The sequence below is a fragment of the Camponotus vicinus genome, unplaced genomic scaffold (assembly GCF_025532165.1).
Source record: "Camponotus vicinus isolate PSW18456_S1 unplaced genomic scaffold, iyCamVici1.0 SCAF_12, whole genome shotgun sequence".
NCBI lineage: Eukaryota > Metazoa > Arthropoda > Insecta > Hymenoptera > Formicidae > Camponotus > Camponotus vicinus.
The window spans coordinates 1,191,815-1,207,238 of record NW_028141948.1 but is presented as its reverse complement, the minus strand read 5'-3'; the positions used below and the strand labels follow the sequence as shown (position 1 = coordinate 1,207,238).

Sequence of the window (15,424 nt, the reverse complement as noted above, 5' to 3'; positions counted from 1 at the left end):
TTGTAAGTTCACGATAGATATCGTGTTGATATAACATAATAAACAATATTTTTATATATTATTTGATCTATAATTAATAAAATAATCTGTAATTCTCTCTCTCTCTCTCTCTCTCTGTAAAAAAAAAAACGAATAAATCTTGTTACAGCATATATCTACATATATAACTTATGTAATCCTATGTATATCTGATTAAGAAATTATAACTTGGAATTTCATCGTCTCGCAATAAGATATTGAATTATTATTTTTCAATATTCTATACCTTTATTTACTGCAATGCAAAATATAGAATTAAAATTTCAATCGCGAGAACAAGACGAATAATCACAATATATTTTTCTATCATATTATCACAATATATTTTTCTGAAGCAATTTAATAGTATTTATCGGATTATAAAACAAATATAGATAAAAATGATAATGATGTGTAACATGATTAATAATCTAAAAATCTAGAGAAATATTTTTAGTAGTGTAGTACATATTTATATATATATATATATATATATATATATATATATATATATAATCTTTAATAAGATTCATATTTTACTTGAAATTGAAAAAAAGTCAGATACAAATCCAGATTTTTAAACTGTTTCAACTGGAGATGTTCGAGTTTTAGATTTGTACAATTCCTACAGTTTGAATAAAGTCGGCATTCAATTGAATTATTTGAGCGATTACCAATTGTTTTGAATGTACCAATGTATAAAATTTGAACGAAAATATAGAGAAATATGATAAATATCAATTTTAAAAATATCTATTTTCGATATTATACAATTTTTATTGTTCACAGAAAAAATCTACGTGAAATTATAAAAATAAAAATAAAAAATAATTAAGATATTATTATTTATTTATAAATTTAATATTAAATTTGAAAAGTATTTTATTTTTAATAATTTATAAGAATTGTTGATTGTCTCTATTTGCGTAAAAATTTTAACCGATTATACGGAAACAATCTGCAGATATGTAATACATAATATTAGTAAGTTATAATGCAGATATAAAAAACATAATATTAGTAAGTTATAATGCAGAAGGAATTATAATGCAGATATAAAAAACGTGTCTTTTATATCTGCAACATTATTAAAAACGTGTTTTTTATATCTGCATTATAATTCCTTCAGTAATCTATCATTTTAATGAAAATTTGTATATCACTTATCTGTTCGAAGAGTAGTAATTATAACTGCTAAGTTTTTTTTAAATATTAACGTTGCAAACAGGCAATCATTATATTGATGTATTCATGTACCACTGTTATTATTTTGCACATAATGTTAGCAACTTTTTATTTCCATCAAAACATATATAAATGGACTGTGCATTCGATTCGATTATTCTTTCCTCGAGAGTGAAGTATCTTCAGTACCTTTTCCACGAGATAGTGGAATCGAAAATGGCTCGGTTAAATTGCATCATAATACTTATTAGTATTGCGTCGTGTGTTCTCGCAGAAGAACTTTATAGCGATCAGTACGATCATATCGATGTAAATAGTATTCTCAGTAACGACAAACTACGGAATCAATATATTAATTGTTATATGGAAACTGAACCATGTCTAACAGCAGATGCAAAATTTTTTAAAGGTATGTCTTTATTTATATACAAAATATTTTCATGTATTTCTTCTCCTTACAATAAATTCTTTGGTCAATTTGTAGAAACAATTTTTCTTTAATGAATATATAATATCTTTATAATGTATTTTAATAATATAGTTAACACTAGTGTGTAGAAAGTTTCTGGTAAAGTAAATATAAGGAAAGAATGTTGACAAAATCATGTTTTCCTCTCTCTCTCTTGTTTACAATTAATCTTAAATATATAAATTTTCTTTCATTAAATTTTAATTTCTCCCTTAATTATAAAGATATATTAAAAATAAGAAAATTCTAAATATTGCAATAATGATATGTTTCAAATTTTCTTAAAAAGAGAATTCTATAATTTATTTAAAAAATCTATCATTCAAAAAAATAGTACAAGTAGGAAATATACAATATTCTGTATAGATATGTGTATATGTGTGTGTAGGAAATATTTCGTACTATATATATATATCTGTCAATTAAATATACTAAATATTTTTACTTCTACAAATGTCATAATAATTTTTATAAGCTCCGTTCATAGTTGTTAATCAAACAAGAGCTATAAATCTTGTATTCATTATAATATTAAAATAAATTTTACACATTTTTTTTGGCTTCAGATATTGCTAGCGAAGCTATTGTGCAAAGATGCAAAAGATGTACTGAAAAGCAAAAGGAAATGATGGATACAGTAGTTGATTGGTATACACAAAATAAACCTGACGAATGGCAGAAGATCGTTGAAAAAAGTTTAGAGAATATGAAAAAGAAGAATGCTGGTCAATAATTACTGAGAAATGCTGTAAAAGATGGCAAAGATAACGACAGAATCCGAAATAATAATTATCTATAAAATTATCAAATTATTAAATTCCTTGTATTTAGAAACCTTTATATTTAAAGCAAAGAAAACTTCCAAATGTTATAATTTATTGTTATAACATATTGTTGTTATATAACCTCTCAATGATTGTATTGTAGTGTTATATTATTGACATAAAGTGCAAAATAATTCTAACTTTTTATATATATATATTTTATTACGACCCTCTCATTTTTCTAATATAAATTGTATTCTCTATTTTCTCTGTTATCTGTTAATTTTATTAATTATATATTTATTATCTGTTAATTTGTTTGATTATATATTTTTCTTATTTGTAATATTTTTATTTTAAAAGAATGCGCGCACAGGCCAAAAATCGATTTTGTAAGATATTTCCAAATATTTCTTCCTTTATAAATATAAAAAATGTAAATGTTCCATTTTAATATAGTAAACTTTTTTACATTATCTTATTACAATTTTTAAGACGGTATGATATTTTGATGATTAAAATCTGTGCGCTCTATGTAATATATTAAATTATATAAAGTATAACATATATAATTACAAAATAAATACAAAATTATTAAAGTAAGTATTAAAATTATTATTAGCAGGTTTTGTACAACTGCGAGCTGTTTTCTTGTTTCTAATCATCACTCCTGTTCAATATATTCTCTTCTTTTAGTTCTTGGATTGTTATAATTTAGATTGTTATAGTCATGTTTCCTAGTAGAACAATTTATAATTTAAATTCCTCTTTCTCTCTCTCTCTTTCACACACACACATATACAAACGAAATGTTTCGCACTATTATTTCACTGTTCGAGTGTTACAATAATAACAAGTTGTGTTACATAGCATGCTTTCCTCTAGCGTTTGTTTATACTGTCAAGGCTATACCATGTTATTAAATTCTACAGATAATATTTTACGTACTCTATAACGTACATGTATGTACACGGAATATTAAATTGTAAAAGTATTTTGAGTTAAAATAATTATTTGTTAAACAATCGTGGAGAATTTTTTGTTATGCTAATTATTCGAATCTTCATTTCGATGCATTCCATATTTTAATCATCGAAAAGTAGATTATGTCATTACGATGTACATGAACAATAATTACTTCTTTAATAATACAAATGTAGTCAAATATATTTCGTGATAAAGCATAATCTATTATTTTAGATTCGTATATTCGTGATTTTAAGAAAGAGAAACAGAGATTCAATAGATAAATTACGCAAAATCTATCGCATTATATACAGTTACATATTATTTATAAAAATTAATCATTAATTATATGTTGAAAACGTGACGATATATCAATCGGGTAACCATAATTTTGCTAATTTCACGATTATATTTTTTCTTAATTAAAGGATATTATGAATGATAAATAAAAAATGTATATAAATCACTTACCGCGTAATTTCGTTACTCCGTATGTCGCCTGATGCTTTTCTCCTTTTTCTCCCTTGTTCGTCCTTCGCTTTCTTCATAGCACTCACACTCACTCACGAAAATATGACTAATAATAATTAGTCATATATAGAACGATTGCGAGACACTTTGCACGGCACTCCCGATCGCGAAATAATTATAGGAGAAACGTACTTTATTGTATTGTAAGGGATAGAGAACAGGGATACAATTTGCTCGATATTTATACGAGGTCAAATTCAATATTATTCGTTATAAATTCTATCTTCATTGTTAACATATATATTAACACGAATTATAAAATCGAAAAATTAATATGATTGAAAATCATGATATAGTAATCATTGAATTAATTCGACACATGCGTAGTATTTCGCGCCACTACTTTATTGCTCAAGTGTCGTCGTACGAATAATATTGAGGCCGTGGTATGTAAACACTATAGCGCGCTATTGTTTATGTACGCCGCCAAGGCCAAACACTGTTATTGTCTAATTTGTCATCGAAATATTTTATATACTTTAACAAATATGTACGCGGAATAATATTAGTATAGAAGTATAATATTATAATATAAGATCTATAATACATATGTACATTTTATATATATGTATAATTTTCAAATGAGAATATTTTGATTAAAATCGACATATTTTATATAACTTATTTCTAGGAAACTATTATAACTTAATCAATATGAACTATGTGCGATGTTTTAAGATGATCATATATCTTGTGATGATTATGTCTTCCTCTCTTATTATCGCACTACCTTATTATTGCATAATATATAATTAAATATAATATTGTAAGTTCACGATAGAGATCGTGTTGATATAACATAATAAACAATATTATAATATATTATTTGATCTATAATTAGTAAAATAATCTATAATTCTCTCTCTCTCTCTCTCTCTCTTTTTAAAAAAAAATTTTGAATAAATTTTGTTACAGCATATATCTATATACATATATATATATATATATATATATATATATATATATAACTTATATAATCCATGTATCTATAATCTATATAAATAACTTATGTAATCCATATATCTATAATCTATATAAATAACTTATGTAATCCAATGTATATCTGATTAAGAAATTATAACTTGGAATTTCATCGTCTCGCAATAAGATATTGAATTATTATTTTTCAATATTCTATACCTTTATTTATGCAATGCAAAATATAGAATCAAAATTTCAATCGCGAGAACAAGGCGAATAATTACAATATATTTTTCTATCATATTATCACAATATATTTTTCCGAATCAATTTAATAGTATTTATCGGATTATAAAACAAATATAGATAAAAATAATAATGATGTGTAACATGATTAATAGTCTAAAAATCTAGAGAAATATTTTTAGTAGTAGTACATATTTATATATATATAATCTTTAATAAGATTCATATTTTACTTGAAATTGAAAAAAAGTCAGATACAAATCCAGATTTTTAAACTGTTTCAACTGGAGATGTTCGAGTTTTAGATGTGTACAATTCCTAGTTTGAATAAAGTCGGCATTCAATTGAATTATTTGAGCGATTACCAATTGTTTTGAATGTACCAATGTATAAAATTTGAACGAAAATATAGAGAAATATGATAAATATCAATTTTAAAAATATCTATTTTCGATATTATACAATTTTTATTGTTCACAGAAAAAATCTACGTGAAATTATAAAAATAAAAATAAAAAATAATTAAGATATTATTATTTATTTATAAATTTAATATTAAATTTGAAAAGTATTTTATTTTTAATAATTTATAAGAATTGTTGATTGTCTCTATTTGCGTAAAAATTTTAACCGATTATACGGAAACAATCTGCAGATATGTAATACATAATATTAGTAAGTTATAATGCAGATATGAAAAACGTGTTTTTTATATCTGCATTATAATTCCTTCAGTAATCTATCATTTTAATGAAAATTTGTATATCACTTATCTGTTCGAAGAGTAGTAATTATAACTGCTAAGTTTTTTTTAAATATTGACTTTGCAAACAGGCAATCATTATATTGATGTATTCATGTACTACTGTTATTATTTTGCACATAATGTTAGCAACTTTTTATTTCCATCAAAACATATATAAATAGACTGTGCATTCGATTCGATTATTCTTTCCTCGAGAGTGAAGTATCTTCAGTACCTTTTTCACGAGATAGTGGAAACGAAAATGGCTCGGTTAAATTGCATCATAATACTTATTAGTATTGCGTCGTGTGTTCTCGCAGAAGAACTTTATAGCGATCAGTACGATCATATCGATGTAAATAGTATTCTCAGTAACGACAAACTACGGAACCAATATATTAATTGTTATATGGAAACTGAACCATGTCTAACAGCAGATGCAAAATTTTTTAAAGGTATGTCTTTATTTATATACAAAATATTTTCATGTGTTTCTTCTCCTTACAATAAATTCTTTGGTCAATTTGTAGAAACAATTTTTCTTTAATGAATATATAATATCTTTAAAATGTATTTTAATAATATAGTTAACACTAGTGTGTAGAAAGTTTCTGGTAAAGTAAATATAAGGAAAGAATGTTGACAAAATCATGTTTTCCTCTCTCTCTCTTGTTTACAATTAATCTTAAATATATAAATTTTCTTTCATTAAATTTTAATTTCTCCCTTAATTATAAAGATATATTAAAAATAAGAAAATTCTAAATATTGCAATAATGATATGTTTCAAATTTTCTTAAAAAGAGAATTCTATAATTTATTCAAAAAATCTATCATTCAAAAAAATAGTACAAGTAGGAAATATACAATATTCTGTATAAATATGTATATATATGTGTGTAGGAAATATTTCGTACTATATTTATATATATCTGTCAATTAAATATACTAAATATTTTTGCTTCTACAAATGTCATAATAATTTTTATAAGCTCCGTTCATAGTTGTTAATCAAACAAGAGCTATAAATCTTGTATTCATTATAATATTAAAATAAATTTTACACATTTTTTTTGGCTTCAGATGTTGCTAGCGAAGCTTTTCAAACAAAATGCAAAAAATGTACTGAAAAGCAAAAGGAAATGATGGATACAGTAGTTGATTGGTATACACAAAATAAACCTGACGAATGGCAGAAGATCGTTGAAAAAAGTTTAGAGGATATGAAAAAGAAGAATGCTGGTCAATAATTGCTGACAAATGCTGTAAAAGATGGCAAGAATAACGACGGAATCCGAAATAATAATTATCTATAAAATTATCAAATTATTAAATTCCTTGTATTTAGAGACCTTTCTATTTAAAGCAAAGAAAACTTCCTAATGTTATAATTTATTGTTATAACATATTGTTGTTATATAACCTCTTAGTGATTGTATTGTAGTATTATATTATTGACATAAAGTGCAAAATAATTCTAACTTTTTATATATATATTTTATTACGACCTTCTCATTTTTCTAATATAAATTGTATTCTCTAATATAAATTGTATTCTCTATTTTATCTGTTAATTTTATTAATTATATATTTATTATCTGTTAATTTGTTTGATTATATATTTTTCTTATTTGTAATATTTTTATTTTAAAAGAATGCGCGCACAGGCCAAAAATCGATTTTGTAAGATATTTCCAAATATTTCTTCCTTTATAAATATAAAAAATGTAAATGTTCCACTTTAATATAGTAAACTTTTTTACATTATCTTATTACAATTTTTAAGACGGTATGATATTTTGATGATTAAAATCTGTGCGCTCTATGTAATATATTAAATTATATAAAGTATAACATATATAATTACAAAATAAATACAAAATTATTAAAGTAAGTATTAAAATTATTATTAGCAGGTTTTGTACAACTGCGAGCTGTTTTCTTGTTTCTAATCATCACTCCTGTTCAATATATTCTCTTCTTTTAGTTCTTGGATTGTTATAATTTAGATTGTTATAGTCATGTTTCCTAGTAGAACAATTTATAATTTAAATTCCTCTTTCTCTCTCTCTCTTTCACACACACACATATACAAACGAAATGTTTCGCACTATTATTTCACTGTTCGAGTGTTACAATAATAACAAGTTGTGTTACATAAACAATAGCATGCTTTCCTCTAGCGCTTGTTTATACTGTCAAGGCCATACCATGTTATTAAATTCTACGGATGATATTTTACGTACTCTATAACGTACATGTACACGGAATATTAAATTGTAAAAGTATTTTGAGTTAAAATAATTATTTGTTAAACAATCGTGGAGAATTTTTTGTTATGCTAATTATTCGAATCTTCATTTCGATGCATTCCATATTTTAATCATCGAAAAGTAGATTATGTCATTACGATGTACATGAACAATAATTACTTCTTTAATAATACAAATGTAGTCAAATATATTTCGTGATAAAGCATAATCTATTATTTTAGATTCGTATATTCGTGATTTTTAGAAAGAGAAAGAGAGATTCGATAGATAAATTACGCGAAATCTATCGCATTACAGTTACATATTATTTATAAAAATTAATCATTAATTATATGTTGAAAACGTGACGATATATCAATCGGATAACCATAATTTTACTAATTTCACGATTATATTTTTTCTTAATTAAAGGATATTATGAATGATAAATAAAAAATGTATATAAATCACTTACCGCGTAATTTCGTTACTCCGTATGTCGCCTGATGCTTTTCCCAATCTCCTTTTTCTCCCTTGTTCGTCCTTCGCTTTCTTCATAGCACTCACACTCACTCACGAAAATATGACTAATAATAATTAGTCATATATAGAACGATTGCAAGACACTTTGCACGGCACTCCCGATCGCGAAATAATTATACGAGAAACGTACTTTATTGTATTGTAAGGGATAGAGAACAGGGATACAATTTGTGCGACATTTATACGAGGTCAAATTCAATATTATTCGTTATAAATTCTATCTTCATTGTTGACATATATATTAACACGAATTATAAAATCGAAAAATTAATGTGATTGAAAATCATGATATAGTAATCATTGAATTAATTCGACACATGCGTAGTATTTCGCGCCACTACTTTATTGCTCAAGTGTCGTCGTACGAATAATATTGAGGCCGTGGTATGTAAACACTAGCGCGCTATTGTTTATGTACGCCGCCAAGGCCAAACACTGTTATTGTCTAATTCGTCATCGAAATATTTTATATACTTTAACAAATATGTACGCGGAATAATATTAGTATAGAAGTATAATATTATAATATAAGGTCTATAATACATATGTACATTTTATATATATGTATAATTTTCAAATGAGAATATTTTGATTAAAATCGACATATTTTATATAACTTATTTCTAGGAAACTATTATAACTTAATCAATATGAACTATGTACGATGTTTTAAGATGATCATATATCTTGTGATGATTATGTCTTCCTCTCTTATTATCGCACTACCTTATTATTGCATAATATATAATTAAATATAATATTGTAAGTTCATGATAGATATCGTGTTGATATAACATAATAAACAATATTATAATATATTATTTGATCTATAATTAGTAAAATAATCTATAATTCTCTCTCTCTCTCTCTCTCTCTCTCTCTCTCTCTCTCTCTCTCTCTCTTTTTAAAAAAAAATTTTGAATAAATTTTGTTACAGCATATATCTATATACATATATATATATATATATATATATATATATATATATATATATAACTTATATAATCCATGTATCTATAATCTATATAAATAACTTATGTAATCCATATATCTATAATCTATATAAATAACTTATGTAATCCAATGTATATCTGATTAAGAAATTATAACTTGGAATTTCATCGTCTCGCAATAAGATATTGAATTATTATTTTTCAATATTCTATACCTTTATTTATGCAATGCAAAATATAGAATCAAAATTTCAATCGCGAGAACAAGGCGAATAATCACAATATATTTTTCTATCATATTATCACAATATATTTTTCCGAATCAATTTAATAGTATTTATCGGATTATAAAACAAATATAGATAAAAATAATAATGATGTGTAACATGATTAATAGTCTAAAAATCTAGAGAAATATTTTTAGTAGTAATACATATTTATATATATATAATCTTTAATAAGATTCATATTTTACTCGAAATTGAAAAAAAGTCAGATACAGATCCAAATTTTTAAACTGTTTCAACTGGAGATGTTCGAGTTTTAGATGTGTACAATTCCTAGTTTGAATAAAGTCGGCATTCAATTGAATTATTTGAGCGATTACCAATTGTTTTGAATGTACCAATGTATAAAATTTAAACGAAAATATAGAGAAATATGATAAATGTCAATTTTAAGAATATCTATTTTCGATATTATACAATTTTTATTGTTCACAGAAAAAGTCTATGTGAAATTATAAAAATAAAAATAAAAAATAATTAAGATATTATTTATTTATAAATTTAACATTAAATTTGAAAAGTATTTTATTTTTAATAATTTGTAAGAATTGTTGATTGTCTATTTGCGTAAAAATTTTAACCGATTATACGGAAACAATCTGCAGATATGTAATACATAATATTAGTAAATTATAATGCAAATATAGAAAAAACGTGTTTTCTTCACTCAGTTTCCATAAGTAATCTATCATTTTAATAAAAATTGATATATTATTTATCTGTTCGATGAGTAGTAATTATAACTGCTAAGTTTTTTTAAATATTGACGTTACAAACAAGTAATCATTCAATTGATTTATTCATGCACTACTGTTATTATCCTGCACATAATGCAACAACTTTTTATTTCCATCAAAACATATATAAATGGACTGTGCATTCGATTCTATTATTCTTTCCTCGAGAGTGAAGTATCTTCAGTACCGTTTTCACAGATAGTGGAAACGAAAATGGCTCGGTTAAATTGCATCATAATACTTATTAGTATTGCGTCGTGTGTTCTCGCAGAAGAACTTTATAGCGATCAGTACGATCATATCGATGTAAATAATATTCTCAATAACGACAAACTACGGGACCAATATTTTAATTGTTATATGGAAACTGAACCATGTCTAACAGCAGATGCAAAATTTTATAGAGGTATATCTTTTTATTTATATACAAAATATTTTCATGTGTTTCTTCTCCTTACAATAAATTCTTTGGTCAATTTGTAGAAACAATTTTTCTTTAATGAATATATAATATCTTTATAATGTATTTTAATAATATAGTCAACACTAGTGTGTAGAAAGTTTCTGGTAAAGTAAATATAAGGAAAGAATATTCGTGACGAAATCATGTTTTCCTCTTTCTCTTTTTTACAATTATTCTTAAATATACAAATTTTCTTTCATTAAATTTTAATTTCTCCCTTAATTATAAAGATATATAATATTAAAAATAAGAAAATTCTAAATATTACAATAATGAAATGTTTTAAATTTTTTTAAAAAGAGAATTCTATAATTTATTCAAAAAATCTATCATTCAAAAAAATAGTACAAGTAGGAAATATACAATATTCTGTATAGATATGTGTATATGTGTGTGTAGGAAATATTGCGTACTCTATATATATCTGTCAATTAAATATACTAAATATTTTTACTTCTACAACCATGTTATAATTTTTATAAGCTCCGTTGATAGTTGTTAATCAAACAAGAGCTATAAATCTTGTATTCATTATAATATTAAAATAAATTTTACACATTTTTTTTGGTTTCAGATATTGCTAGCGAAGCTATTCAAACAAAATGCAAAAGTTGTACTGAAAAGCAAAAGGAAATAATAGATGCAGTAGTTGATTGGTATACACAAAATAAACCTGACAAATGGCAGAAGATCGTTGAAAAAAGTTTAGAGGATATGAAAAAGAAGAATGCTCGTCAATAATTGCTGACAAATGCTGTAAAAGATGGCAAGAATAACGACGGAATCCGAAATAATAATTATCTATAAAATTATCAAATTATTAAATTCCTTGTATTTAGAGACCTTTCTATTTAAAGCAAAGAAAACTTCCTAATGTTATAATTTATTGTTATAACATATTGTTGTTATATAACCTCTTAGTGATTGTATTGTAGTATTATATTATTGACATAAAGTGCAAAATAATTCTAACTTTTTATATATATATTTTATTACGACCTTCTCATTTTTCTAATATAAATTGTATTCTCTAATATAAATTGTATTCTCTATTTTATCTGTTAATTTTATTAATTATATATTTATTATCTGTTAATTTGTTTGATTATATATTTTTCTTATTTGTAATATTTTTATTTTAAAAGAATGCGCGCACAGGCCAAAAATCGATTTTGTAAGATATTTCCAAATATTTCTTCCTTTATAAATATAAAAAATGTAAATGTTCCACTTTAATATAGTAAACTTTTTTACATTATCTTATTACAATTTTTAAGACGGTATGATATTTTGATGATTAAAATCTGTGCGCTCTATGTAATATATTAAATTATATAAAGTATAACATATATAATTACAAAATAAATACAAAATTATTAAAGTAAGTATTAAAATTATTATTAGCAGGTTTTGTACAACTGCGAGCTGTTTTCTTGTTTCTAATCATCACTCCTGTTCAATATATTCTCTTCTTTTAGTTCTTGGATTGTTATAATTTAGATTGTTATAGTCATGTTTCCTAGTAGAACAATTTATAATTTAAATTCCTCTTTCTCTCTCTCTCTTTCACACACACACATATACAAACGAAATGTTTCGCACTATTATTTCACTGTTCGAGTGTTACAATAATAACAAGTTGTGTTACATAAACAATAGCATGCTTTCCTCTAGCGCTTGTTTATACTGTCAAGGCCATACCATGTTATTAAATTCTACGGATGATATTTTACGTACTCTATAACGTACATGTACACGGAATATTAAATTGTAAAAGTATTTTGAGTTAAAATAATTATTTGTTAAACAATCGTGGAGAATTTTTTGTTATGCTAATTATTCGAATCTTCATTTCGATGCATTCCATATTTTAATCATCGAAAAGTAGATTATGTCATTACGATGTACATGAACAATAATTACTTCTTTAATAATACAAATGTAGTCAAATATATTTCGTGATAAAGCATAATCTATTATTTTAGATTCGTATATTCGTGATTTTTAGAAAGAGAAAGAGAGATTCGATAGATAAATTACGCGAAATCTATCGCATTACAGTTACATATTATTTATAAAAATTAATCATTAATTATATGTTGAAAACGTGACGATATATCAATCGGATAACCATAATTTTACTAATTTCACGATTATATTTTTTCTTAATTAAAGGATATTATGAATGATAAATAAAAAATGTATATAAATCACTTACCGCGTAATTTCGTTACTCCGTATGTCGCCTGATGCTTTTCCCAATCTCCTTTTTCTCCCTTGTTCGTCCTTCGCTTTCTTTATAGCACTCACACTCACTCACGAAAATATGACTAATAATAATTAGTCATATATAGAACGATTGCAAGACACTTTGCACGGCACTCCCGATCGCGAAATAATTATACGAGAAACGTACTTTATTGTATTGTAAGGGATAGAGAACAGGGATACAATTTGCTCGACATTTATACGAGGCCAAATTCAATATTATTCGTTATAAATTCTATCTTCATTGTTGACATATATATTAACACGAATTATAAAATCGAAAAATTAATGTGATTGAAAATTATGATATAGTAATCATTGAATTAATTCGACACATGCGTAGTATTTCGCGCCACTACTTTATTGTTCAAGTGTCGTCGTACGAATAATATTGAGGCCGTGGTATGTAAGCACTAGCGCGCTATTGTTTATGTACGCCGCCAAGGCCAAACACTGTTATTGTCTAATTCGTCATCGAAATATTTTATATACTTTAACAAATATGTACGCGGAATAATATTAGTATAGAAGTATAATATTATATATATATATATATATATATATATATATATATATATTTTAAATTATATAGATTTTAATTATTGTATTACGAAGCCATTTATTATGCTAATTATTAAAATCTATGATTCCATTGTTTTATTACTACGCGTTTTTAATCCGAATTATATATTTAAATGTGGTCGAAAAATAAAATGATAAAGTGACTAAATTATATAACTCGAAATATCATTTAGGAAATAATATTTTGATCATAACAATTGATTTTCTATATAAAAAAAATGATAATTTATTATTTTGGATATTTTAACAAATAATATTACGCGGAATATTAAAGTATAAAAGTATTGTTTAGATTGTGTAGATTAATTATTACGATTATTTATTAAAGGATTAATGTATCACATGCAGCTTTTCATTTTGTTAATTATTTAAATTTACGATTCTATTGTTTTACTGCGCGTTCGCAATCTGAATGTATATTTAAATGATCGAAAAATAGAACGATAAAGCAGATGAATTATATATATTCGACTCTATAAATTAAAGAAATAATTTCTGCTTGTAAAAATCGATTTCATATCGAAATAAAAATTTATTATTTTAGATTTCTGTTACTATGATTCTTAGTTGATTAAATGAATAAATTACGCGAAATATACGCAGTTCGAGAATTTTTACCGCGATTTATTATATAGGTATTTAAATGCGTTATTTGTAAAATTTAATTATCATTGTCATATTGTATTTATAGTAAATAATTTTCCGATGTTGATTGCGACTTAGAAAAAAATTTAACAGAATGTCATTACATTACGCGTTAGAAAATATTAGACAATAACATATGGAATTATAAAAATCATTTCATAATCAATATGCAGATATTACAATGCTATATTTCGCAGTAATTAATTTGTGCGAAAAAAGCGCAAAATCTGATAAGCCATTTTCTCCTATTATTTAAAATATTAAAATTTGATTTCTGCAATAACTTAATATTATAATTTTTCAATTAATTTTCAATTATTATTATTTGAGGCAATTTTTTATTTTAATTTTAATATTTATATTACTTAACATTTAGAAATAAACTAAAATATTTTTTGTGCTACACTTTATTTTCAATGATTAATCGTTGTGATATAATATGAACCATTACGTGATGATGGCGATGGCGGTGGACGATGTGTGATTAATATACGTAATATGAGGTAATATGTTAATAATAGAGAGAGAAAAAGAAAGGAAAAAAAAGGGAGACTACACAAGACTTATATATATTAGAAACTTATTTAAATATACATAAGCGTTTTGCATTACGACACGTGTTACCGACATTTCATGTACATAGCACGGAACACAACCCGAAATCGCCCATTCTGTATTACCGACTGTAAACATCGTGAATATGGCATCGTAGTTCATATCCACGCGTTATGTCCAGAGGGCGCGTCGCTTTCGAGGATCTAGAGACCCCAGCGCCCAGCGGAACGAGCGCCCCCCACCAAAATCCCCCACCTCCCCACCATCCCCACTCCGCGCGAATACATGAGACGA

At 24.8% G+C, this 15,424-nt stretch overlaps 2 protein-coding genes across 2 annotated transcripts; both read left to right on the top strand.

The window, feature by feature from the left end:
• The first annotated feature begins 1,359 nt into the window (after positions 1 to 1,359).
• Positions 1,360 to 2,636, top strand: LOC145963101 (allergen Tha p 1-like). The gene is made up of 2 exons (XM_083084760.1): positions 1,360 to 1,612; positions 2,239 to 2,636. Exons 1-2 carry the CDS (start codon positions 1,420 to 1,422, stop codon positions 2,403 to 2,405), a joined length of 360 nt encoding a protein of 119 aa, XP_082940886.1. The 5' UTR covers positions 1,360 to 1,419; the 3' UTR covers positions 2,406 to 2,636.
• Positions 2,637 to 6,040: 3,404 nt separating this feature from the next.
• Positions 6,041 to 12,052, top strand: LOC145963172 (uncharacterized). Its single transcript, XM_083084860.1, has 4 exons — positions 6,041 to 6,300; positions 6,929 to 7,092; positions 10,786 to 11,023; positions 11,655 to 12,052. The coding sequence occupies exons 1-4, from the start codon at positions 6,108 to 6,110 to the stop codon at positions 11,819 to 11,821; spliced, it is 762 nt and encodes a 253-aa protein (XP_082940986.1). The 5' UTR covers positions 6,041 to 6,107; the 3' UTR covers positions 11,822 to 12,052.
• The last annotated feature ends 3,372 nt before the right edge of the window (positions 12,053 to 15,424 follow it).

Coding starts and splice junctions, on each gene's coding strand:
- LOC145963101 (XM_083084760.1), top strand. CDS start 1,420: ATGGCTCGGTTAAATTGCATCATAATACTTATTAGTATTGCGTCGTGT. Junction 1,613..2,238: donor AGATGCAAAATTTTTTAAAG/GTATGTCTTTAT, acceptor TTTTGGCTTCAG/ATATTGCTAGCGAAGCTATT.
- LOC145963172 (XM_083084860.1), top strand. CDS start 6,108: ATGGCTCGGTTAAATTGCATCATAATACTTATTAGTATTGCGTCGTGT. Junction 7,093..10,785: donor AAAAGAAGAATGCTGGTCAA/TAATTGCTGACA, acceptor TCTTTCCTCGAG/AGTGAAGTATCTTCAGTACC. Junction 11,024..11,654: donor AGATGCAAAATTTTATAGAG/GTATATCTTTTT, acceptor TTTTGGTTTCAG/ATATTGCTAGCGAAGCTATT.